Here is a 23687-nt window from a genome sequence, read left to right as displayed (position 1 = left end):
GGGCAGCGAGAGCGAGGCGACCTTCTCTGCCTCTCTCTCAGACGCGAGGGAAGAACGAGTGTGCAACGATAAAAAGGAGAGAGAACGGGGGTGAGAGAGGAAAGGGAGGCTACGAGAGACGCCGCACGGACCCTCTGTCTACTTGCGCCCTGCCGCCGCCTTGCGAGAGCCCCACCTGCCGCTGCCCTTCTCAGCCGGGTGCACCTCCTCGACGTCCTGGGCCGGCGGCGCCCTCGTCTCGTAGCTCGCGAAGAACGGCAGCTCGCCGGCCGTCGACACGAGCTGGGCGTCGCTCCCGGCGCTCAGCGACGGGCTCGCCTGCCGGAGCGACGCGTACTCGTCCGTCTTGGCGACCGCGTGCTGCGGCGAGAGCGAGCCGAGCGACGCCATGGCGTACTCCTCGACCGGCGTCGACGCCTTGTGGTCGCCCGCAGCCGTCGACGGCGTCGAGTGGGCGCCGGTGTGGACGGCGTGCGCCGAGCCCTGCTCTTGCGTCGAGGGCGAGGGCTCGCGAGAGGCCCGGGCGGGGGCGCTCGAGAGGATGCGGCGCAGGAAGAGGAGGGACAGCGGGAGGCCGAGGAGGGAAAAGAGCCACAACGGCAGGAGCGACGCCACCTCCGAGTACTTCTTGTCGTTGATGACCTTGCGGCCCGCGATGGCGACGTACGCAAAGAGGATGTTGACGGCGCTGCGTGGTCACGAAGAGGGTGAGCGCGAGTCGCAACTCGGGTCGGGGGCGTCGCCGAGGACGAGGACGACGACGACGATGACGAGAGGACAAGGGGACGTACGTGCAGCACGCGACGACAGCGGCGGTAATGTTGCGCAAGCTGCGGTACCCTTGCTCGATCATGTCGCCTTGCGCACGAGCCTCGACCGACTGCTGGGCCCTTCCACGGAGGTCGCCCATGGTGCGGCGCAGCTCGCGCAGGTGGAAGATGGTCGTGAGGATGAGGATGCCCTCGAGGAGGACGGTGAAGCCAAAATACGCCTGGGTGCGGGAGGGGACGAGGTCAGAAAGGGAGGGCGCGGTGGGAGAGAGGGAGGGGGGCGGCGGCGCGCACCCAGAAGACTGCGAACAGAGCGAACTCGTCAGATCAACCTTGGTAGAGGTAGAGGGTGAAGGATTCGAGACGCACCGCCACGGAAGAAGCTGCGCGAGGAAAAGACCCGGCGGCCAGGGTCAGTGCCGAACTGTCTGCGGGCGAGGACGGACGAGGAAGGACGGCGACGCACTCGCCAAAGGACGACAACGAGGACGCAAAGTCGGCCGCAAGCTGCAGGGCACCGCTGCTCATGACGTCGGACGTGTCGATCTGGCGAGAGCTGAGTGCGCAAGGGTGAGGTCAGTGCGCGCGCGCTCAAGGTCGAGCGAGATTCGGGACGCGGACGCACTAGTCCATCTCGGCGGCGGCGAGCGTCGAGTCGATGAGCGAGAAGCGCTTCATGGCCTCGACGTAGCGCTCGTGGGCCTGCCACGACAAGATGGCGATGGTCGTTGCCGACAGCGCGGGAACGAGGACGCCGCCGCTGTTGATGAACCAGGCCTGCGAGTACATGGCGCGCGAGGGACGGCCCGACGAGTCGAGGTGAAGGACGTCTGTACGGCGAGGGCGAGCGGGGCGGACGAGGGAGAGTCAGTTTCGAGGGTCCGAGCGGCAGGACGAACGGGCCCGCGACGCACGAGAGACACGCAGGGACCATGCGGCGAGCCAAAAGGCGAGCCAGCCGGGCCACCACACGCACATGCGCCTGCGAGAGGGGGCGGAAAAGAGACGTCGGGTCGGTGACCGGTACGAGGCTGCGAGAGGAGGCAAGAGGGACGACGCACCAGAGGTCCGAGTTCAGGACTGGGTCGCCCGACGTGTATTTGACCGTCTGCCAGATGTAACCTTGGAGGAGGCCAAAGAAAAGAATGATCACCGTTCTGCGATGGCGGGCAAGTCAGTCGCCGCTTGCGCCTCACCTCACCAAGAAAGTGAGAGGTGGACGCACGTCCAGGAGCTCGCGTAGTGAACGACGAGGAAGCGGCCGCCCGTCGCTCGGTGGATGCGGAAGAGCCAGTAGGTCCCTTGTCTCCACTTGGCGACCATGCACGCGATGAGGACGAGAGTGATCCTGCGGGGAAGGCGGTCGGTCAGCTCGCTCCACCGCAAAGAGGACAGTGTCACGTACGCTGCAACGAGCGCGCTGCAGACGTAGAGCTGCGTGCGAAAGGCGCGGCCGAGGTCGGGTCGAACTTGGGCGGTGAGGGTCGCGCGCAAGATTGACCACGGGTTGGCGCCCTCGGGAAGGTTGCTCAGGATGCCCTCGACGAGCGACTGGATAGAGTCGGCCATGGCGGCGCGAGGGTGGTGGCGAGCCGGGGCGAGGTTCGCGGGCGGACGAAGGAGGCGGCGCGTGCGTCGAGAGGTTGGTCGGCGGTGAGCGGCGGAAGCTCGCGCGGTGGTGCGGCGCGTGTGCGTCGGACTGGCTTCGACTCGAGTGCGAGGAGCGCCGGCGCAGATGCAGCGCGCGAGAGCAAGCACGAGACGAGCGAGAGGGAAACGCCGAGCCGGGACGGATTCGGCGCGGGGGCCTGAGCCGCTGTCCGTGCGTCCGTCTCCTCTCTCCTGTCCTTGACGCGCCTCGAGCGTGTCGATGAACCAAGCGGAGACCGAGACGATGGACGCCGGTCGCAAGCACCGAGCCGCCCAACGTCAGCAGGGCGAGCAGGCGAGCAGAGAGAGCGGGTCGCCTTGAAAGCAAGCGAGAGGCAAAGTCGAAGGCGACGACAGCGGCTCGTGGAGCTGTGGATTCGAAGGAGAGCAACCCGAGCGCGCGCGGCCCGGCCGCGTTTGAGCGAGCGCACTTCCCGCGGGTGCAGGCAGCGCTTGTCGACAAGGTTTCGCCCGCGCTCGCGCTAGCTAGATTGAAAGAGGCTCCGCAATTGAGCAGGTCCTGAGAGCTCTCCTCCCGAGCGCGAGCTGCCACCGTCGCATGCAAGGCGTCCAGGGGCTCGAGCGGTAGCAGCTGGTACGAGCGCAGCCTGGCGAGGCTTCGAGAGCTTTGTTTAGAGAGTGTAATGAAGCGGGCGGCAAGCTTCTTACGAGCGTGATCGAGCCGAGCCTGGCGAGTGGACCTTCCTGATCCGATGCGGTGCTCTTCGAGGCTCGACGAGGCTCGACTCGCAGGCGCGGGAGAGAGCGACCGCTTCCTGCGCCCTCAAAGTCGGCTTGCTCTGTGCCACAGCGAGCTGCACCGTCGCCCAGGGCAGTCGCAGCACACACTCGAGCATCAGCAGCGGCGCGCCCTCGCTCGACACCGACCAGCAGCACCTTCCCCGCCCCGGACCGCCTCCGCACACTCGCCCAGCGCGCCCGCGCCCGCGCGCCACCAGCGCCTCTGCGGCAGCGACGACGGAGGGGCAGCTGCCCTCGCCAGCAGACCAACTACCCACCAGGCGCCCTCGACTCGCCCACGACCGCCGACCACCTTCGCCAACCCTCCCTCCCCTCTCGCATCTCCGGCCCGACCACGATGGACGGCCAGCAGGACTGGATCGAGCTCTCGGCGCACTACAACGGCGGCTACGTCGTCCTGAGCTACCTCGTGTCGTTCGTCGGCGCATGGACGACCCTCGAGATGCTCCTCAAGCGCACGGGCAGCGCGGGCGTGTGGAACGTCATGCTCCTGTGCGGCGCCGGCATCGCGTTCGGCTCGACGGCGACGTTCGGCATGCACTTTGTGCGTCGCGCCTCTCTCTCTCTCTCGGTCCTGCCTCGGCCGGACCTCGCGAGACTGACATCGCACCTCGTCGTCGCAGGTCGGCAACCAAGCCGTCACCCTGCGCTTTCCTCCGCCCTGGCAGGGCACCGGCGCGCCCCTGTCGTACAACGCCGGCTTCACCATCTTGTCGCTCGTCGTGTCGTGCATCTCGATGATCATCGCCTTCTCGTTCATCGGCCTGCGGTTCAACGCGCCACGGTGGCGCCCTCCCGTCGTCGACGAGGAGTACGGCTCGTCGGCCTCGGGCGAGGAGAAGGGCACGGTCGTCGCGCCCGAGTACGACGACGTGGCCGCGACCGACGGCGTCGACCGCAAGGACATGCACCTCGCGACCGGCGGCGCGTTCGACCCGGACCTCAAGGTCGCGCCGGCGCCCTCGCCGCCCGGCCCGGACCAGCAGACGCGCTTCAACCTGCCGCACGGTCGGCAGAGTGACCCGTCGGCGTTCAGCGTCTCGTTGCCCAAGCGCGACGGGACCGGCGGCGGGCGTTCGTCGACCGCGGCCGACAAGCGGCGCGAGCGCACCGAGGTGGACGACGAGGACGACACGACGGTCGACGACGGCGAGTTCGGCGTCGGTGCGGCCAAGGTGTCTCTGTGGGGCGTGTCCAAGATTCTGCTCGCCGGCATCGTCTGCGGAGGAGGAATCGCTGCCATGCGTGCGTCCCCGCCTTCTCGCTCTCCTTCTCTCGACAGTCGAGCGTCTCGAGCTCACTCGGTGCGTGGACGCAGACTACATCGGCCAGGTGTCGATCAACTCGGTCCCTCGGGTCACCAACTCGTGGTGGACCATCCTCCTGTCGGTCCTCATCGCCATGTTCTGCGTCACGGTCGGCCTGTACATCCTGTTCGTCATCTTTCGCCCCAAGCTCCAGCACTCGTGGTACAAGCGCGTCCTCGTCGCCGGCATCCTCGCCGTCGGCGTCACCCTCATGCACTTTGTCGCCCTCCTCGGCACCCACTACTGGGCGATCCAGGGCGAGGACTTGCGCACCGGGTCGGACCAGGGCACCAAGACGGTCATCAGTGCGTCGTCTGCTTCCTCTCTCGCTCTCGCCCGAGCCTCTTCGAGCCGCCAGAGAACCTGACGTCGTCGCTCGCGCCCACAGTCGCCATCATTTGCGTCGTCGCGCCCATCTGCTGCATCCTCCTCCTCGTGTTCGCCTACCTTGGTCAACAGCGCGCCCTGCACCAGAAGGCGGCCCGCCACCGCATCATGCTGTCGACGGCCATCTTTGACCAACACGGCCTCCTCCTCGTGCACCCGGACTCGGGCCTCCTCCCGTCGGCCAAGATCTACCCGAGCCGCACCAACGAGCAGGACAAGTTCAGCATCTGGCACGTCATCACGTCGGGCAACCGCCTGCGCCTCGACGCCAACAAGGTCAAGCTGCAGCGCTCGGACCCGGCCTTTGTCGCCTTTCTCAAGATGTCGTGGGCCTGGCGCTCGCAGAAGCAGCCCGGCGAGGCCGCAGCCGTCGGCGACGATGTCAACGCGACGTCGTTCGGCGGCGTCGGTGCCGCGAGCAGGACGGGCGAGGGCGTCGGCGCGGGTCGGCTGAGCGAGGCCGACGACGAGATGACCGGGTCCGAGGCCGAGGGCTTGCGGCGCAGCGTCCTCAGCTTCGAGATGGCCGGCGAGGAGATCGCGAGCGAGTTGACGGGCGCGCCCAACCTCAAGGCGCTCGGCGTGCTGTACGACAGCATCCTCAAGATGTGCGTCCCCCTCCCTCCTTTCTCCCGTCCCCCCCGACCTTTGTGACCCGCCGACTGACAATTTCTCGACTTGACGTGCGCAGCGGCCACTATCAGGTCTCGAGCAAGTCGTCGGGCGACCAGTTCGTCGTGACGCAGGGCCAGATGCTCATCCTTGCCCGTCGCCTGCGCAACAACGCCGAGCGCGACGCGCTCGTCGCCCGCGGCTACGTGTTTGCCGAGCCGGCCAACGTCGCGCGCATCACCTCGAGCGCGTACGCCGTCCCGAACGACCGCGTCCTCGAGTACTTCCGCAGCGTGTACCGCTTCACGCGCACGGGCGTCGCCAAGCGGCTCGAGCGCGGTCGGCTGTACGGCGGCGTCCTCATGCTGCAGGCGCTCCCTGGCGAGGGCCTGCACGTCGTCGTCGACGAACGGCAGCACCACTCGCTGCCGATGACGGACCTCGCGTCGCTCGTCGACCCGCGGCAGGACCGGGCGCGCCCCGCCGCCTCGAGCTTGCCGACGACGACGCTCGACGCCGTCGTCGAGGCCCTGCATCACCTCGGCGGGCAATCGCTCCTCGACCTCGTCAACACGAGCAGCCCGTCGCACGGCGGCGCCGTCACCGGCGACCTGCACTCGCTCGTCGTCCAGACCCTCCGTCCTTACCTCGAGCGCGTCCTCACGCCGGCCGCGCTCGACACTCTCCTCCCTCGCCTCCACATCGCGCCGACCGTCATCCCGCTCACGGCCCGCACGGGCCCGACCTATGGCGCCGACGGCCTCGCCAAAGACTCGTACCTCGTCTGCCTGAAGGCCGTCATCCCCTCGTCGGTCACTTTCCCCGGCGCCCGACTCAACTGGCTCCCCTTCCCGCTGTACCAGGCCCAGTCCGAGTGCGTCACGCGCGCGTCGGGCGCGGCGGCGTCGAGCGGGCGGCGACCTGCGACGGGCGGGTCGACGACCGAGGCGGCGCGGTTCGGCTCGAGCGGTCGGAGCGAGGGCAGTGGCGGCGGCGGCGCGCGCACCGGCAGTGCGGTCGACTGGAGCACCGAGCAGGGTGACCACCCGCTGTTTGCGACGTCGACGGCGGCGCCGTTCTCGTCGGCCCCGGCGGCGTCGACCTCACAGCCACCTGCGTGGCCTCGCAGCTCGGCTCGGTCGGCCGGCGCGCCCGGGTCGGCGACATCCACGGCGTCGGCGACGGGCGAGGACGACGGCGAGAGCGACATCGGGCCCGCAGCGTCGGGCTGTCGACCTGTGGTCGGCACTTCCGCCGTCGACCTTCCCGCAGGCGTTCCCGAGTACTCGCCCGACTGGATCCTCGGCCTCATCCGGACGGCGGCCGCTCCTGGGCACCACGCGTACCACTGGGACGTCCCGCCGCCAGCGAGACGAGGCGGAGCGGGTCCGAGGAGGAGCGCCTGAGCGGCTCCGTCGTCGCCATCGCTGTGGTGGGCTCGCCCGGCGCGGTCTCGTCGGTCGTCAGTTCGGTCGCTGTGACCCTCTCTTGCCGTTGTACATTCTCTCGGTCCCCCTCGTCCCGGTCTGTCGTCCCTGTGTCTCCCCCCTTCGCAACGTCTGTCTCCCTCCCTCTCTCGCCCCCTCTCTCTCTCGAGCCCCCTCTCCTCTCGATATCCTTTGGACTATGAGCAATGCATTCATTCAAAGCGTGCACGTGAACCAGCGAGACGCACGAGAACAGCCAGCGAGGGTGCTTCACCGCTCGCTCTTGGGCCGACGGCTGCGGCGAGCCCGCTCTCGGCTCGCTGCACATGCTCAGTCGTCTCGCCCCGGCTCTTCGCACAGCTACACCCGCCAGACCGACTCTACTGCACCGCTCGATGGCCCTCACCGCCGCCCCACCCGTCCAGGGCAAGCCTGCTCGCCTCGCCTTCGTCCAGGTCGCGCAACCGGGCACGGGCGACGACAAGGCGCGCAACCTCGAGCACGCGCGCGACAAGATTGCCGAGGCCGTACGTGGCGGCAAGGACGGCAAGAAGCCTGACCTCGTCGTCCTCCCTGTGAGTCTCCTCTCTCTTTCCCCTCCTCCCCCCACCCTCGAGCTGATGAGGCGACCTACCGCCCCCACTTCCCTCTCGCAGGAGATCTTCAACTCGCCGTACGCGACGGGCTCGTTCCGAAAGTACGCCGAGCGCATCGGCTGGAGCCCCGAGACGCGGGACGGGTTCGACGTTGCCCAGACGGAGAGCGAGAGCATTCGGTTGCTGAGCGAGGCGGCCAAGGAGCACGGCGTGTGGCTTATCGGCGGTGCGTCCACTCTCCCTGTGCCTCTCCTTGTACGTCCTGCTGACCCTCAAAGCCCCCGTTGCCGCGCCAGGGTCCATCCCGGAGCTCTCGGCGGACGACAAGGTGTACAACTCGTCGCCCATCTTCTCCCCAGACGGCAAGGTGCGTCTAATCTTCCTTTTCTGCGTCTATGACAAGCCCAGAGCGCCAGACTGACACGCCCCTGTCCATCGCAGCTCGTCGCCGTGCACCGCAAGGTCCACCTGTTCGACATCGACATTCCCGGCGGCATCACGTTCAAGGAGAGCGAGACGTTGACGGGCGGCGATTGGCAGACGATCGTCGAGACGGGTGCGTTGTCGATTTCTCCCTCGTTGTGTGCGAGCCGGCCGGCCTGCTGGACAGACTCGTCGGCTCGCCTTGCCCCCTCTCCCCCATTCTCGCGCAGCCGGATCACTGAAGCTTGAACCCGCTCGCAGACTTTGGCAAGATCGGCGTCGGCATCTGCTACGACGTGCGGTTTCCCGAGCTCGCCATGATCGCTGCACGGAAAGGTGCGCCTCGCCTTTTCCTCGTCCTCGGGCCCTCTCTCCTCGCACCCTCTCTGACGACCTTTCCTCCTCGTCGCGCAGGCTGCATCGCCATGATCTACCCCGCCGCGTTCAACACGACGACCGGCCCTCTGCACTGGGACCTCGTGCAGCGTGCGCGCGCCGTCGACAACCAGATCTACGTCGGCATGTGCTCGCCGGCTCGAGCGACCGAGGGCGACGGCTACAAGGCGTGGGGCCACTCGAGCCTGTTTGACCCGATGTGCGTCCCAGCTCTCCTCGTCGTCTGTGCGCTCGACAAGGGCGGGGTCCTGACGCAGTTAGGCATACAGGGGCAAGACGGTCGGGCAGCTCGAGGAGAAGGAAGACATCCTCTTTGTCGACCTCGGTGCGTCCCTCTCGCTCCCCCCTCGGTGCCATGCACCTCTATCTCGAGATGCACCGCCGCCGTTTCGGGCTAGGCCATGGACGCCCAGTCGAGCGCGAGCTGACTCTCGAGCCTCGTGCGCAGACCCCGAGGTCGTCAACAAGGCGAGGGCGGGCATCCCGGTCACGGTCCAGCGTCGGTTCGACGTCTACGCCGACGTCTCGAAGGTGGACGTGTGAGCAATGTGCAGGTCTCGAGGCGAAGCGAGTGCGCGGACGTCCCTCGAGCCTCTCGTCCGAGCGGCGAATTTAGAAGTGCCGGTTCTGCGACTTTCTGATGCGGCCGTGTTCGCTCGAGAGTGTTCGCGAGAGCTCACAAGCAGAGGAAGCGGCACAGAAAGTAGAGCGAGACTCGAAGGCGTTGTCCGTGGAAGCCGAGGAGCCACGGCCTCTCAGTGTGAGCGAGCTCGAGCTGAACCATCGCTCGCTCGAACACCCGCCATCGCCTCGCCAGCGCTACCCGCCTAGCCCGCGCACCATGAGCGACGCCTTCTTCTCCAAGCCTCGCCCCTTCAGCAAGCGCAAGCGCACCGACGACGACGGCGGCAGCGCCCCCTCGCCCTCCAGAGGCGGCGGCGCCCGCAACGGCACCTCGTCTCGCGGCTCGTCCCTCCAGCGCGGCGGCCGTGGCGGTGACCGCGGCCGGGGCAGCTCGCGCGGCGGCAGGGGCGGGCGCACCGGCGGGCGCGACTCGCAGCAGCAGGGCGGCAAGGGCAAGGGTCGGCGGCGCGACGACGACGACGACGAGGAGCTCGACGTCGCCGACACTGGGTTCGACTCGGACGATGCGGGCAGCCAGGAGCCCGAGGGCGACCAGGACGACGGCACCGAGGAGGAGGACGACCTCGAAACGCCGGCGCAGAAGCGCCTGCGGCTGTCGCAGATGTACCTCTCGACGCTCGAGAAGGACAAGGAGGGTGCGTCCTACACACGTTCCCTGGCTCTCTCTCTCTCTCTGTCGTTGCAGTGCTCAACCAGAGGCGAACGCCCCACAGAGGACCATGGCTTCGACGCCGCCGACCTCGACCGCGACATCATCGCCGACCGCCTGCAGCAGGACGTTGTGCGTCCCCTCTTTCCCTGCCAGTCCTCCTTGCAAGACATAGACACTGACATCGACTGCCCCCGGACAGCTCGAGCACACCGGCAAGCTCCACCTCAACGTCGCCTCGACTGTACGTCCCCGGCACTTCTCGACCCGTGTCGAGCGTTCGCTCACCCTGCCTCTCCCGCCCACAGCTCCAGCTCCCCATCCCTTCTTCCTCCATCTTCCGCACCCCGGCCAAGGGCCACCGCGGCTCGGTCACCTCGGCCGTCGCGTCGCACGACGGCCAGTGGCTCTACACCTCGAGCAAGGACGGCGCCATCCTCAAGTACTCGCTCGGCGCCGTCTCCTCTTCCTCCCCTTCCTCCTCCTCCACGGCCGACGCCGACCAGCCCCGCATCACGCGCGTCGCCTACATGAAGAAGGCCCTGTCCGAGTCGCAGAAGCGCAACGCCGAGAAGCACAAGCGCTTTGACGCGGCGCCGACGGCGGCGACGGGCGAGAAGGGCAAGGGCAAGGAGGTCGCCGAGGGCCACACGGACGAGATCCTCGACCTCGCCATCAGCCACGATGGGCGGATCCTCGCGAGTGCCGGGCGGGACAAGGTCATCGGGTGCTGGAACGTCGAGGGCGACGGCGGCAAGTGGCTGCGAGGGCTCGGTGGGCACAAGGACGTCGTCGGGGTGCGTCCCTCTCTCTTTCTCTCGAGACGACGATGCTGCGGGCAGAGCGGAGGACTGACTCTCTGCTCGCGCGCAGTCGATCGCGTTCCGCCTCGGCACCAACGAGCTGTACTCGTCGTCGTACGACCGTACCGTCAAGTTGTTCGACCTGTCGACCCTGTCGTACATCGAGACGCTCTTTGGCCACCAGGACTCGATCCAGTCGATTGACGCCCTGCGCGCCGAGGTCGCCGTCACGGCCGGCGGGCGTGACAAGACGATCCGGTTCTGGAAGACGGCCGAGGAGTCGCAGCTCGTGTTTCGCGGTGGCGGAGCGAGCCGCATGCGCAACGTCCTCGATGGCGCCATGGAGGACGAGGGCGTCGAGGACGAGGAGCGCAAGCGGCGCCGGCGGCGCGAGGAGGCCAAGGGCCCGGTCAAGTTTGTCGAGGGGAGCGTCGACTGCGTCGCCATGGTCGACGACTCGACGATGTTGAGCGGCGGCGACAGCGGGTGCGTCCACCCCTGCTCTCGCTCTCTCTTGCGCTTTCCCTCCACTAAGGTCGCGTCGACTGACCCGCTCTCGCACACAGCTCGATCTGCCTGTGGAACATCACCAAGAAGAAGCCCATCTTTACGAAGCAGCTCGCGCACGGCATCAACGAGCACGCGTCCGAGACCGAGGGCGTCATCGGCACGGCGCGGTGGATCACGGCGCTCGCGACGCTGCCGTACGGCGACGTGTTTGCGTCGGGCTCGTGGGACGGCTCGATCCGCCTGTGGCGCATCGACGAGCGCGTGCGGTCCTTCTCGCAGATCGCGACGGTCGACGCGCCCGGGTTCGTCAACTCGCTCCAGTTGACGGCGCCGGCGCTGCGACCGACCAAGGAGACGCACGTCACGCCCGTCAACTTGGTCGCCAAGGGCGGCAGCAAGAAGGGCGGCGACGCGGCGGCGGGCGACAAGAAGCAGGACAAGGCGCTCATCGTCGTCGCGGCGACGTCCAAGGAGCCGAGGCTCGGGCGGTGGATGCGGTTCAAGGACGCCAAGGACGGCGCTCTCGTCGCCGTCATCCCCATGCAGTAGATTTCGCAACGCACTTCTTTGCAGCAGCAGCACAGCTACACAAGTATGAGAGCGAGAGAGAGATCCGCTAGAACTTGCAGACCAGCTCGAAGACGATCGCGTGTCGCCGACACGCCGCCGAGAGTTCCTTGACGTCCGCGTTCGTTGGCGACAGTCCGACGACTTTGAGCTTGCCGAGCGCCGCCTGCCCGCCGTCGGACGTCTCGACGTTGCCCTCGAGCATGCGCACGAGGTTCAAGTCGTGCTTAGGCCAGCGACCGTGCAGCTCGAGGACGCGCAGCGACGACGAGGGTCGAAACGCCGGACTCGGCGCGGCGCAGATGGGGGTCCGTGGCTCGTCCTGGAACGACAGGTGCGTCAAAGAGGGGAACCACGTCCCGAGGTCGTTCGGGTCCAACAGGCGGGGCGAGATGTGCGCGGCGACGCGTATGCGGCGAAGGGCGAGATGCGACAGGGTGGAGCCGCAGCCGCGGCTGACGAGCTCGTCGAACAAGGCCGGGAGGGCGAACCCGCACGTCATGTCGACGAGCGCGAGCGACGTGAGCGCGTGGGAGCGCCCGAGGACCCAGTCGAGGGCGGCCGTGGACCAGAACGAGCGCGAGTGCCAGCCCTCGACGCCGTGCACCTCCAGATGAGCCAGACGGTACAAAGGGCCCACAGCGACCAACGCTGCCGGCGGGCCCTGCGCCGCTGTAGCGACGCCGCGCACCCGGTGGTCAGGCGGCACGCCATGCAGCTCGAGGTGCTCGAGCACCGTCCAGCCCACAAGGAGCGGCGCGAGGTCGACGAGGCTCGTCGTCTCTGACTCGCCGGCGCTGAAGCCGAACGAGAAGCGCTTGAGCGCTTTGGCCGCGAGCGCGTCGCGCATGTGGGACGCCTCGAGCTGATTGAAGAGCGCCTCGCCGAGCGTGAGGGACGCGAGGTTGGGCGTCGAGCGCAGGAGGACGAGGGCGGACGGGGCGTGCGCCTGGTCGGCGGTCGGGACGACGACGAGGTCGTGAACCGAGGCGGCGAGGGCCGGGTCCGCCTCGAGGGTGCGAGCGAGGCAGTGCTGGCGGCCGGCTGAGCGGACCTGGATCGTATCGCCGTACAGGAGCGGGATCGACAGCTCAGAGAAGCGCCGGCAGACCTGCAGAAGAGTCGAGAGGTCGGGTCAGAGCCGGGCTCTCGGGTGAGAACGCGCGAGGCAAGGAGGAAGGGGAGCGGACGGACCTTTGCGACGCCGGCGAGGTCACGTTGTCGCTCGCGGTCACTGTAGCTGGACCCGCTGCCGAGCTGGCTGAAGACCTTGAGGAGGAGCTGCGGGCGAGAGCGAGCGATGAGTGCCGGTCCGGGGAGATGAAGTCGCGGAGGAGGAACGAGGCGGGCTCACCTCGGGTGGCAGATCTGAGACGTGGAGCATGTCGAGCGGTGCACAGTAGAGCAGTCGCAAGCAGGAACCAGCCAGCACGAGTGGGCGACGAGGGCGAGCCGTGGAGAGAACCGAGTCGGCTGTCGTCCCTTTCTCTCCTCCCTCTCACCTCGACCACTCGTCGCGGCACACCGCGCCATGCCGCCTGCCCCCTCCCGCAAGCGCCAGAAGACCGAGCTACCCACCTCGGCCTACCCCAACACGCGCTCGGCCTCGTCCAACCCGGCTCCGCTCGCTCCCCCACCTCCCGCCGCCGACACCGCCATGCACCGCGGCGACTCGGACCAGGGCTACGGCGGCGACGACGACGACGACGAGCCGTTCGAGTACGACAGCGACTACGCCGGCGACAACGACCCGGACGTCATGGTCCTCGACTCTCCCGCCTCGGCTCCCGCCGGCACGCGCGACAGCGACCGCGACGACGACAAGGACGGCGACGACGAGGGCGAGGACCAGCTCGAGTCCGACTCGGACAGCGACCGTCCAGTCGAGACGCTCGTCCTGAGCGACTTGGACGACGCGCCCCCGCCCGAGCCGCGCGGCGGCGGAGGAGGACCGGCCCCGACTTCGACCAAGGGCAAGGGCAAGCTCACGGCGCGCAAGCAGTTCGCCCTCGACGTCCAGCAGGTGCACGACCGCTTCGCCGCCGAGGACAAGGCGCTCGTCAAGAGTGCGTCCCCTCGTTCCCTTCCCCCCCCTCCTCGCCAAGTGAGCAGAGCTGACCCGCTCTCTCTTTCCCCTCGCGCGCCAACAGACTTCAAGCGCGACGAGGGCGACGACGCCGTCCGCTTCGCCCTCGAGCACCCCAAGTTTCCGCGCGGCTTGCGCATCTCGCTCCTGTTCCCCGAGCTCGGCGGGTACCCGCTCGGGCACGAGGTCGTCGCCTTCACCGAGCACGAGGAGGTCCCGGACGAGGTCTCGGTCGCGCTCCAGGAGGTCTCGCAGTGCGTCCTCTTCCTCCTCCTCTCTGTCTCCCCTCCCAGCGTCGACGAGACCGACTCGCTCTCCTCGCCGCAGGCTCCCGAAGCAGGCCGACCGCTCGCTCAACGGCCTCGTCGAGTTCCTCGTGCACCGCATCGTCCAGGGCGAGCCCAACCCGTGGACCAACCAGCCCGAGGCGGACGAGGACGAGTACGCGTACGAGGACGAGCTCGAGAACCTCGAGGTGAGCATGGCCAAGGACAGCGAGCTCTTCAAGACTCTCCGGGCGTGCGTCCCTCCTCCCTCTTCCTCTCGCCTCTCTCTCCCGTCTGACTTTCCCTCTCGACTCGACGCAGCGACTTCAAGCAGCTCATCGACGCCGGGTACCGCCCGGGCTTCACGCGCCTGTCGGAGCTCGACCTCGTCGTCTCGGTCGCCAAGAAGGTCAACCTCCTCGACGTGCCGGCGCGTGCGCTCCAGGCGTGGGACAGCAAGCTCATCACGGGCCACGTCGTCTACCTCGTCCTGCTCATCAACTTTGGCCCCAACTACCCGGTCGACCTCGACAACCAGACGACGGGCCAGTGCCGTTTCAAGGTCGGCGTCTCGCCACGGTACAAGCCCGTCCGCGCCGCTGTCGCCGCCGCCTTCCGTGCGCACAGCTCGAACCCGTACACGAGTGCGTCGCCCTCTCCTCTCTCTCTTTCTCTCTCTCTCGCCGTGCGCGGTCCTTGACGACGCCTTCTCTCCTGCAGAAGACGAGTTCGAGGCCATCTCGCTGTCGGCGCCGCTCGACGCGCTCCTCAACGACAAGCTCGGCGAGATCCTGCACGTGCGCCGCTCGAACGAGCGCATCGGGTGGGCCGGCGCCGAGCAGCACTGCTTCGAGGCGGGCAGGAGCGACGACAAAGCTGTCGACCGCAAGCTCGCGCGCGCCGCCGACAAGGCCGAGCTCGAGGTGTCGCAGACGGTGCGTCCCTCTCTCTCTCTCTCTCTCTGCGTCGCCTGCGAGTGCGTGACCTGACCGAGACCTTGTCGGCGCGAAACAGCTCCCGCCGGACCCGATGGCGAGCCTCGCGACGGCGCACAACTTTCCGCTCCTCGCCTTCTCGTACCTGATCCGCCGCTTCGTCATGTGCCCGAGGTTCTGCCTGAACTGCTACAAGCGCTGCGACCAGGTCATCACGGCGCTCGTACGTCCCCCCGCCTCTCTCGATCCTGCCTCGCCGCGCAGAGGTCCGTGCACTGACTCTCGAGCCCTGCGCCCGCAGAAACCGTTCGTGTGCGAGAGCCCGTTGTGCCTGTTCCAGCTCATCGCGCTCGGCCTCGGTCCGTCGCTCGAGCACGAGATCACGACCAACTCGGCGTCGGTCGACCTCCTCGTCCAGCTCACCTACATCGCCGCCAAGGAGAACGGCCTCAAGGGCGACCTCCTCCCTGTCGGTCTCGAGCTCAAGGTGCCCAAGGACCTGACCGGCAACTTCGAGACGCCGATCGTTTCGGCGGCGGGGGTCCCGGCGACGACGATGGCGACGACGACGGTCGAGCAGGAGACGGTCGACCTCGACACGCTCGGCGACGACTTTTCCAAGTGCGGCGGCGTCGCCCACCTCATCAACGAGCTGCCGCCGATCAGCGAGATGCGCGTGTGGCTCCTCGGCGAGGACATGACGGCCGACGAGCGCCTCCTGAACCGCACGCGCAAGCTCGTCGACATGCGCGGCGGCACCATCTCGATCTCGGCGTGGAGGCTCCTGCGCTGGATCGTCGCGAGCAACACGTCGTACCTCAAGCTCATCGAGGAGGAGGACGAGCTCATCCAGGGCATCGGCAAGGACTGCAGGCAGTTCCGCCTTGTCGTCGGCAGCCCGGCCAAGGAGCACCTCCTCGCCGAGAGCGTCAAGTGCGTCGCCTCTCTCTTCCTCTTCCTCCTCGTCCCCCTCTTGTCGCGACAACTGACACGCACTTTCTCCCTGCAGGACGGCGCAGATCGAGGACGCCAACGCGCAGCGCTACCCGACCCTGTTCGCGTTCCACGGCTCGAGCGTCAAGAACTGGTCGAGCATCCTGCGCCAGGGCCTGCACTTCCGCGAGACGATCAACGGGCGCGCCTACGGTCACGGTGTGCGTCCCTCTGTCTCTCTCTCTCTCGAGCTCGCCGACCCTTGACCCGTCACTGATCGAGATGCCCTCTGCCCGCAGGTCTACTTTGCCAAGGACGGCAGCGTCTCGCTCGGGCACTATGCCGCGCCCGCCACGACTGTGTGGAAGAACGCCGAGTACCACGTGTCGAAGCTCGCCGCCATCTGCGAGATCACCAACCTGTGCGTCCCCCTCGTCGGCCCTCCTCTCCCCCTCGCTCTGGAGAATCTCGAGCTCACGCCCTTCTCCTTTGTACCCAGCCCGGCCAAGTTCGTGTCGAGCAACCCGTACTTTGTCGTCAACCAGCTCGACTGGATCCAGGCGCGGTACCTCATCGCGCAGGCGAGCAGCGCGACGGCCCAGGTCCAGGTCGCCGAGGCGGCCGCGTCGGCGTCGGCGGCGAGCAAGAAGAAGAGCAAGGGCGACGCGCTCAAGACGATCTCGCTCGACCCCAAGCACCCGCTCACGATCGGCAGCACCAAGCTCATCATCCCCGACGTCGGCGACAAGCTCGCCAAGCTCGAGGCGAGCCTCACCGACAAGGTCGAGGAGCTCAACGTCTCGGACTCGGAGCTCCTCGAGGAGCCGCCGATCGTCGTCGGCGAGAGCGGCGCGTCGTCGCAGTCGGCCGGCGCCGGCAAGGGCGGGCTCCGCACCAAGCTCCGCCGCGGCACGTCGAGCCTCGGCGGTAGCGGCCTCCTGAGCCCGACCATGGGCGCCACCAAGGGCAAGAGCGCGGCCAAGGGCAAAGAGCGCGCTGTCGTCGCGCCGCCTGCGCCCAAGGAGGAGCCCGACACGTTCGAGCCGGCCGACGCGGCGCGCCTCGCCCTCGTCAAGCAGATCCCGCCGCCGAGCAAGCCGAGTCGCGGCGCCATGGCGATGATCCAGAAGGAGATGCGCGCCATGCTCAAGGCGCAGAAGGACCTCGGGCCGACAAGCGCCGGCTTCTTCTTCGACCCGGTGCGTCGCCTCGTCTCGCTCGGGCCCTCTTCCTCGTCGGCCTCGCCCTCGCCGCCCTCGCTTCGCCTCGGGGTACTGACACTCTCCTTTGCGACGCTCGCAGGAGCGCTCGGACGACAACGCGTTCAATTGGGTCATCGAGCTGCCGCGCGAGAGCTTCGAGGAGGACCTGCCGCTCCGCAAGGACATGGACGCCCGCGACGTCAAGAGCATCCTCATGGAAATCCGCTTCGGCGACACGTGCGTCCTCGTCTCACCGCCCTCGAGTCGCCGCAACGGTGGCGGTCGCACTGACTCGAGGCCCGTCTCGCGCCCGCAGGTTCCCCTTCTCGCCGCCGTTCTTCCGCGTCGTCCACCCGCGCTTCCTCCCGTTCGCGCACGGCGGCGGCGGGCACGTCACGGCCGGCGGGTCGATCTGCATGGATGAGTCCCTCCTCCCTCGGTCGTCGTCGTCGTCGCGAGCGCGCGAGCCTGACCCGGACCTTCTCGTTCCCGCGACAGTACACCTCTTGACGACCGACGGGTGGAGCTCGGTGTACACGATCGAGGCGATCCTGCTGCAGATCCGCATGGCCATGTGCGTCCCCTACTCTCTCTCTCTCTCGCGCGCGCGTGATCGGCGAGCGAAGGCAACGGGACTGACTCGCCGCGAGGGCTTCTCGCTCGCGCGCAGGTCGAACCTCGAGCCCAAGCCGGCGCGCCTCGACCAGGGCAAGCAGTGGAACCAGCCCTACTCGGTGCGTGGCGCTGTCGTTCCCTCTTTCTGGGGCAGGAGGACGCTCGGAGAGCGTCCCACTGACCTTTCGTCGGTCGGCCCCGCGCAGATGGAGGAGGCGATTGCGGGCTTCCGCCGCGCGGCGCAGACGCACGGCTGGCAGGTGCCCGCCGAGCTCGACACGTTTGCGGCGCAGGGCTGAGCGCCCGGCGTCGTCGTTGGGAGGAGGGAGGACGACCCGCTTGCAGTGCCCCCGCTTGTTTTCAGTGTACCGGCTCACCACTCTTTCAGTGCCCTGTGTGTGTACCCACAACCGCTTTGCAACGCAACCCTCGCTTTGACCTCTCGAGACGAGACGAGCGAGAAAGTGCGAGACCCGGCTGGCTTCGACGAGGAGCGGGCGGCGTCTCTCCGCGGCGGGAGGAGCGTACGCCTGTCGCGCGAGTTGCTCGTCAAGTGCTCTCGTGCATGAGCCGTGGCACCTGCCTGATGCGAGAGCGTCGTCGTCCGCAGAGCCTGGGCTTTGGGAGACGCGCGCGGCGCGCTCCACCTCCCTTCTCGCCCTCGCCTCGTCCAAAGCACTCGAGCTCTGCCACGGCCTGCAAGCTCGCCCAGGTTCCCGCGTCCAGCCACACACGCCAGCTGTGCGCCCACACCTGTCGACCCAGCAGCCCCAGCACCCTCCTCGACCGCCGCCAACGAGCGAGCGAGCGACCTGCACGCGTCCCTTCATCACCCTCTGCACGCGCTCGCCCCTAGCAGCCCCGACACCCGCCCATGCTCCACCGACGAAGGCAAGACGCAGACGGCAGGGCGTCTCCACAGCCGCCCATGGCCGACCGGCGGTCTGGCGCCGGCGCCGGCGGGTCCGGCGGTGGCCTCTCCCAGCTCCTGTCGTCGTCGTCGCCCGACAAGGCGGCAGCGCGCCGCCGCATCGCCTACATCGCCGCCGGCGTGTGCGGCTTCTTCCTCCTCCTCCACCTCGTGTCGCGGCCGAGCGACCCGTCCTATCGCAACGGCCGCGCCCTGCCCGGGTTCGGCTCGCGCAGCCAGTTCGCCTCGTCGCGCCGCACCGACACGCTCGTGCGCGCCGCCCGCAAGCAGCGCGCAGCGGCGGCCATCTCGCACGGCGGCACGGGCGGGTACGGGCCCGCCAACTTTAGCGAGCCGCCGCCGTTCACGTTCTGCCCGACGTTCGGCGCCGGCGACGAGCTCGGCACCGTGTACGGCCGCGAGGCCATCGTCAAGACGCGCACGCACGTCGGCAGCGCCGAGCGCGTGCGCAAGGTCATCAAGCGCGCCATGGCCGGCCTCCCCGTCACGATCGGCGTCCTCGGCGGCAGTGTCAGCAGCTGCCACGGCCTCGACGCGACCCAGGCCCACCCGCTCGGCAACCCTGTCGGCCCCAACTGCTACCCGCACCGCATCTTTTCGTGGCTCAACGACGTGTTCCCGCACCCGGCCAACGAGTTGACCAACGGCGCCCGTGCGTCCCACCTCCCCCTTCCCCGTTCCCGTCCTTCCCTTCTCGAGCCGGATCACCTCGTCCTGACATCTCCTCCCCTTCCTCTTGCAGTGCGTCGCACCGGCACGTCGTACTTTGGGTTCTGCTCCGAGATGCACTTGCCCGACCGCGTCGACCTCGTCATCGTCGAGTTCGACACCGAGGACCCGGCGTGCGTCCGCCGTTCTCTTCTCGCACGCTCGAGGGTCGCAGGCACTAACTCATGGTCTCTTCCACAGTGAGAAGACGTCTCTGTCGACGACCGACCTCCTCATCCGCTCGCTCCTCCTTCGCCCCGACCAGCCCGCCATCATTATGCTCGGCCACTTTTCGCCGCAGATTCAGGGCGAGCACGGCTACGCAGGCCCCGAGATGTGGCACTCGTCCGTCGCTCAGTTCTACGACGTCGTCCACGTCAGGTCCGTCCCCTCTTTGCCCTCTCGCCGCACGAATTGACGGACGAGGTCCTGACCTTCTGTCCCGCTGCGCAGCGTCAAGGGCCTCCTGTACGAGGACTACCTCCTCAACCCGAGCAAGGTCCGCCAGTCGTACTTCCTCGACCCGATCCTCGCCAACTCGAAGGGCCACGAGCTCCTCGCCGACACGGTCATCGCGTTCCTCGAGTCCGAGATCTGCCAGGTGTGGGACCAGGCCGCGCTCGAGACCGACATTGCCGCGCTCGGCGGCACCACGCAGCCGATCTCGCCGCTCGCGCTCGGCGACGACTACCCGTCGCTCCTGTCGGGCAAGGGCCTGCGCAAGGCGGCCGACGCCGGGCTCGACGCAGAGGACGCCGACCTCGCGCACGGCGGTGGACGCGCCGGCGGTCGCTCGGGCTACCTGCGCATCCCGCCGTTCCGCATCACCGACAAGCCGCATCAGCTGTCCCAGTTCCGCGAGATCAAGCCCAACTGCGCGTCGGCCAACGACCTCATCAACCCTCTCCCGTCGAGCGTCTTTGCCGGGTCCGGCTGGAACCCGGTCCAGCCAAAGCCCGACGACGAGGACGAGATGCACTACTGGTACACCGACATGCCCGGCTCGCTCCTCAAGATCCCCGTCAAGGTTGGCGCCGGCGACATCGCCGTCTACTACCTCAAGGGCCCCGAGGCCGAGGGCTGGGGCACGGTCCTGTGCTGGGTCGACGACAACGTCGACGGCGCCGTCGAGCTCAAGGGCCACTGGGACAAGGAGTACGGCCAGCCGACGTGCGTCTCTGTCTCTCCTCTTCTCTTCTCTTCCTTCGGCTTGCGACCACGGACACTGACCCCTCTCTTTTTCCTCCCTCTCTCCCTCTTGCCCGCCCCTCTCGCCCTCGACGACGCCCTCTCCCACCTCTGCACGTCGTCCTCGCCAACCCGCAGCGTCACCCAGATCGACATGAACGTCGCGAGGGGCCCTCACTATGTCGTCTGCGAGCTCCAGGGCCAGCCGGGCATCGACCACGCGCGCTTCAAGCTCTTTGGCGTCTTTGCGACTTAGGCGACGTCGTCGTGTCGCCGGCAGAAGGAGGAAGGGGGCGGTCAGGGAGGGCCACATAGACTCGAGGGCGGGGGAGGAGGACGACGGCGAGGGTCGGGCACGGGCCGGGCAGGGCAGCTCACGCGTACGAGGAGTGCACTTTCGTCATCGTCTGTATGTACCGCCGTTCCGCCCTCAGCAAAATGCCGTACTCGCGTCGTCACTTTGTCTCCCCTCCTTCGCCTTCCCTCTCTCTCTCTCTCGTCCTCGCCCTCGCCGCCGTACCCCTACCTCTCTTTCTCTCTCACTCAGCATTCATAGTCTGGACGACGTGCAGTATACCCCATTTCACGCACCGAGCCACGGCCCGTCTCTGCGAGAGACCGAATCCTGAGAGAGCTCGCGCTTGAGAAGGCTGCCATCTCGCGCTCTTCGAGAGCTCGCTTCGTCTTGCTGGATGGGACGAGCGAAGAGCGACTGTCAAGGCATAGCTAGCGGAGAGCTGTCCGCGCTCGAGACGCGCCGGACGGGAGTGCTCGTCTTCGCGCTCCAAGTACGTCGAGTCGCGCAGGCGGGTCGCTCTCGCTCTCTGTCGGCAGCGCCTCGCTCTCTCGCTCTCTCCACCAGCCGATATACAAGTCTCTCGCGACGTGCACCGCCAGGCGACCCGATGCGCTGCCCCTCGCACGCCCTCCTCGTCGCGCCTCGCCCGCTCCGGCCCGTCACGGCGTTCGACAGCTCGACCTGGGCCCCCAACGGCGGCGACTGGCCCATGCACACGGCCTTCGACTGTTTCCCCGACATCCTGACCCGCCGCCACGTAATCGCGCGACCGTCCCGCTCCACCCGCCGAGGACACGTCGACGACGAGCGCGTCTCGACCGCGCCCGCGCTCGACCGACACGAGCGCATGGCTGCGTCTCGCGCCACGGCGCGCACCGTGGTCGTCGAGGTGGACGAGGAGGACGACGGCGTCAAGGTCAAGGCGGGCGACGGGGCGCTGCTGGCCGTCCTGGCGCGCTCGAGCCGCAGCGCGTCGGCGGCGGTGGTGGGGTCGGGCGAGGGCTCGATGCGCTCGGGGCGCAGGAGCTTCAGGCCGTCGCTCGGGTCGATTCACGAGCGGAGCGCGGCCGAGCACGAGCTTGGAGAGGAGGAGCACGAGGCGGTCGAGGGAACGGGCTCGAGCGAGGGGAGCGAGTCGCAGACGGCGTCGGTGTCGTCAAGGGATGAGCAGGCGCGCTCGGATGCCGAGGAGGTCGACGTGACGCCGGCGACGTCGCTCGCGCTCGACTCGCCGCCGTTCTGGACCGACTCGCCCTCGTTCCCTGCTCCCTCTCCGCCGCCGGCCCCGGTCGTCTCATGCCCGCACTTTCCTGTCCCCCTCCTCGCCCTCCACCCGACGCCCTCTCCCAACGCTACTCGACCGCCTCGCGGGCCACTGCGCACACTCGTCAACCGCCTGAGCGGCCTGAGCGCACAGGTCCGGCGACGAGCGGCGTCGGCGGGACCGAGCGGCGAGGCTGCACGGCCTGCAAAGGCGTCTCGGGGCGTCTGGTTCGTCGTCGAGGTGGAGCAGGTCGCGACGAGCGAGCCATGCCGGACCGAGGAGCGCAGATGAGGCCGTGCGGGGTAGGAGGACAAAGTGCAATTCGTGGCTCGCCTCCAGATCTCTCGCAATGCGGACGTCGAGAGCGAGAGACGAGATCCGGTGGGAATGGCACACGTTACAGAGGGAACAACTGCTGAAAAGAGAGGAAGGGCGGGAGAGAAGGAAGGGGGGGAGGAGGGGGACCAAAGGAGGGATGCGCCTCGTCTACCGCCGCCGCCGCGAGACCCGGATGCACGCGCACGCCGGCGCTCAGCCCTGGAGGATGCGCTGCCCGATCTTGTCTCGCACGGTCGTGAAGGCCTGCGAGGGAGGAACTGGGCGGGTCAGTCGTGGGCGGAAAGAGGAAGAGGGAGGGGGAGAGGGAGGGACGGACCTGCATGATGCTCTGCTCGTTGAGCTGGATGTCGGCGAGGTTGACGGCGGCGTCGGGTTTCGGGCGCGAGACGCGGCTCGCGATGGCGACCGGGTCCGTCTCGAGGACGATGCCGTTGTCGATCGTCTCGTCGAGGGCGAGGACGACGAGGTCGAGGTTCTCGAGGATCGAGCGCTTCTCAACCTGGTGGCGGAGGAGCATGGCGACGGCGTCGTAAAAGGCCGTCAGGGTCGCGTGGAGCATGAGCTCGTTCTCGTGCAAGGGCGCGACGAGGAAGAAGCACAGGTCGATCGAGTGCTTGTACAGGACGGCGAGGTTGTCGACGACGACAATGTCGGTCTGCTGGCGGCGCGTCTTTTCCCAGATCGAGGCCTCGAACGCGCGCTGGTCCTTCAAGGTCGGGAACGGGTTGGGCTTGGTCGCCCCGGCGGCGACGGCCTTGGGGTCGGCGTGGGCCGGGTGGTAGTACTTTGCGAGGATCCGGTTCGAGTCGTTGTCGATGAGGATGAGGGCCGTCACCATGTCGAGGTGGAGGTTCTGTCGGGGTGCGGCGCGCGCGGGCGGTGGTGAGGGCAGAGAGGTAGGACGCGTGGAGTGGGGAGGAGAGGGAGGGAGGGAGAGGTGAGTGATGCGCGCGCGAGAGGGTGTGCCGGTAGGACGAGAGCGCACCATGGTGGGCAGTGATTGCTCTGGCAGCTGCCTTGTGGTGCTCGAGCGGCGGTGAGGGGGACAACCACGGCCGTCGTCGCGTCGTCTGTCTCGAGCGAGACGGCCTTCATCAGCTCGAGCCTGACCCGCACCCGCCCCGCCTCGCTTGGGTCCTGAAGCGAGCTCAGCGTGCTCAGTGAGCTGTACACGGGCACCCACCCGCTCAGCGAGCACCGCCATGGTGTTCCCTCCTCCTCTCGCACCTCCTCCAGACGCTCGCTCGTCTCGACCACCTCAACGCTACACGGCCGGTGCCTGGGCAGACTCGAGCTCGGCGGCGTCGTCAGCAAGGTCCTTCCACCCTCCGCCGACTCGCATCCCCGTACCGGCCAACCCGCGCTCCGTCCTCTGGGTCGGCCGCCTCCCTCCCGACATCTCGGACGCCGACCTGCGC

The 23687-nt window shown here is 68.1% G+C and overlaps 9 protein-coding genes across 9 annotated transcripts; 6 read left to right on the top strand and 3 right to left on the bottom strand.

The window, feature by feature from the left end:
- Nucleotides 1-98: 98 nt before the first annotated feature.
- RHOBADRAFT_53748 (uncharacterized protein) lies at nucleotides 99-2339 on the bottom strand (the record flags this gene model as incomplete). Its single annotated transcript, XM_018416990.1, has 10 exons — nucleotides 99-688; nucleotides 792-991; nucleotides 1065-1072; nucleotides 1140-1153; nucleotides 1237-1326; nucleotides 1396-1600; nucleotides 1685-1752; nucleotides 1832-1927; nucleotides 1996-2118; nucleotides 2176-2339. 10 exons carry the CDS (start codon nucleotides 2337-2339, stop codon nucleotides 139-141), a joined length of 1518 nt encoding a protein of 505 aa, XP_018270859.1. The 3' UTR covers nucleotides 99-138.
- A 1180-nt stretch (nucleotides 2340-3519) lies between these two features.
- RHOBADRAFT_53747 (uncharacterized protein) lies at nucleotides 3520-7139 on the top strand (the record flags this gene model as incomplete). Its single annotated transcript, XM_018416989.1, has 5 exons — nucleotides 3520-3726; nucleotides 3806-4427; nucleotides 4501-4794; nucleotides 4878-5484; nucleotides 5568-7139. The coding sequence occupies 5 exons, from the start codon at nucleotides 3520-3522 to the stop codon at nucleotides 6892-6894; spliced, it is 3057 nt and encodes a 1018-aa protein (XP_018270858.1). The 3' UTR covers nucleotides 6895-7139.
- A 171-nt stretch (nucleotides 7140-7310) lies between these two features.
- Nucleotides 7311-8873, top strand: RHOBADRAFT_44330 (uncharacterized protein; the record flags this gene model as incomplete). Its single annotated transcript, XM_018414390.1, has 8 exons — nucleotides 7311-7490; nucleotides 7572-7737; nucleotides 7808-7878; nucleotides 7953-8067; nucleotides 8196-8270; nucleotides 8349-8529; nucleotides 8600-8655; nucleotides 8779-8873. 8 exons carry the CDS (start codon nucleotides 7311-7313, stop codon nucleotides 8871-8873), a joined length of 939 nt encoding a protein of 312 aa, XP_018270857.1.
- A 264-nt stretch (nucleotides 8874-9137) lies between these two features.
- RHOBADRAFT_53745 (uncharacterized protein) lies at nucleotides 9138-11516 on the top strand. The gene is made up of 6 exons (XM_018416988.1): nucleotides 9138-9610; nucleotides 9689-9756; nucleotides 9827-9868; nucleotides 9933-10421; nucleotides 10498-10913; nucleotides 10994-11516. Exons 1-6 carry the CDS (start codon nucleotides 9172-9174, stop codon nucleotides 11484-11486), a joined length of 1947 nt encoding a protein of 648 aa, XP_018270856.1. The 5' UTR covers nucleotides 9138-9171; the 3' UTR covers nucleotides 11487-11516.
- A 37-nt stretch (nucleotides 11517-11553) lies between these two features.
- Nucleotides 11554-12888, bottom strand: RHOBADRAFT_53744 (uncharacterized protein; the record flags this gene model as incomplete). The annotated part of the gene is made up of 3 exons (XM_018416987.1): nucleotides 11554-12615; nucleotides 12699-12785; nucleotides 12859-12888. 3 exons carry the CDS (start codon nucleotides 12886-12888, stop codon nucleotides 11554-11556), a joined length of 1179 nt encoding a protein of 392 aa, XP_018270855.1.
- A 147-nt stretch (nucleotides 12889-13035) lies between these two features.
- Nucleotides 13036-17840, top strand: RHOBADRAFT_53743 (uncharacterized protein; the record flags this gene model as incomplete). The annotated part of the gene is made up of 14 exons (XM_018416986.1): nucleotides 13036-13570; nucleotides 13655-13844; nucleotides 13918-14109; nucleotides 14178-14500; nucleotides 14577-14791; nucleotides 14871-15014; nucleotides 15093-15724; nucleotides 15801-15945; nucleotides 16024-16145; nucleotides 16224-16923; nucleotides 17027-17163; nucleotides 17243-17500; nucleotides 17597-17660; nucleotides 17748-17840. The coding sequence occupies 14 exons, from the start codon at nucleotides 13036-13038 to the stop codon at nucleotides 17838-17840; spliced, it is 3750 nt and encodes a 1249-aa protein (XP_018270854.1).
- Nucleotides 17841-18469: 629 nt separating this feature from the next.
- Nucleotides 18470-20957, top strand: RHOBADRAFT_36740 (uncharacterized protein; the record flags this gene model as incomplete). Its single annotated transcript, XM_018413379.1, has 5 exons — nucleotides 18470-19124; nucleotides 19215-19314; nucleotides 19382-19561; nucleotides 19634-20350; nucleotides 20507-20957. 5 exons carry the CDS (start codon nucleotides 18470-18472, stop codon nucleotides 20622-20624), a joined length of 1770 nt encoding a protein of 589 aa, XP_018270853.1. The 3' UTR covers nucleotides 20625-20957.
- A 316-nt stretch (nucleotides 20958-21273) lies between these two features.
- Nucleotides 21274-22221, top strand: RHOBADRAFT_44325 (uncharacterized protein; the record flags this gene model as incomplete). Its single annotated transcript, XM_018414389.1, has 1 exon — nucleotides 21274-22221. One exon carries the CDS (start codon nucleotides 21274-21276, stop codon nucleotides 22219-22221), a length of 948 nt encoding a protein of 315 aa, XP_018270852.1.
- An 86-nt stretch (nucleotides 22222-22307) lies between these two features.
- On the bottom strand, nucleotides 22308-23295 carry RHOBADRAFT_66489 (uncharacterized protein). Its single transcript, XM_018418983.1, has 3 exons — nucleotides 23255-23295; nucleotides 22586-23122; nucleotides 22308-22512 (listed from the first exon to the last, which is right to left on the bottom strand). Exons 1-3 carry the CDS (start codon nucleotides 23255-23257, stop codon nucleotides 22462-22464), a joined length of 591 nt encoding a protein of 196 aa, XP_018270851.1. The 5' UTR covers nucleotides 23258-23295; the 3' UTR covers nucleotides 22308-22461.
- Nucleotides 23296-23687: the final 392 nt, after the last annotated feature.

Source organism: Rhodotorula graminis, assembly GCF_001329695.1.
Source record: "Rhodotorula graminis WP1 unplaced genomic scaffold RHOBAscaffold_7, whole genome shotgun sequence".
NCBI classification, from domain to species: domain Eukaryota; kingdom Fungi; phylum Basidiomycota; class Microbotryomycetes; order Sporidiobolales; family Sporidiobolaceae; genus Rhodotorula; species Rhodotorula graminis.
The sequence above is the reverse complement of the archived record's forward strand: the minus strand, read 5'-3'. Positions and strand labels throughout refer to the sequence as shown.

Excerpts from the sequence above, each read along its gene's own strand:
- RHOBADRAFT_53745 (XM_018416988.1), top strand. The coding sequence starts at position 9,172 with ATGAGCGACGCCTTCTTCTCCAAGCCTCGCCCCTTCAGCAAGCGCAAG. Across the intron at positions 10,422-10,497 it reads GGCACAAGGACGTCGTCGGG|TCGATCGCGTTCCGCCTCGG; the intron begins GTGCGTCCCTCT and ends GCTCGCGCGCAG. Across the intron at positions 10,914-10,993 it reads TTGAGCGGCGGCGACAGCGG|CTCGATCTGCCTGTGGAACA; the intron begins GTGCGTCCACCC and ends TCTCGCACACAG.
- RHOBADRAFT_66489 (XM_018418983.1), bottom strand. Across the intron at positions 22,513-22,585 it reads ACGAGCAGAGCATCATGCAG|GCCTTCACGACCGTGCGAGA; the intron begins GTCCGTCCCTCC and ends CCTCCCTCGCAG.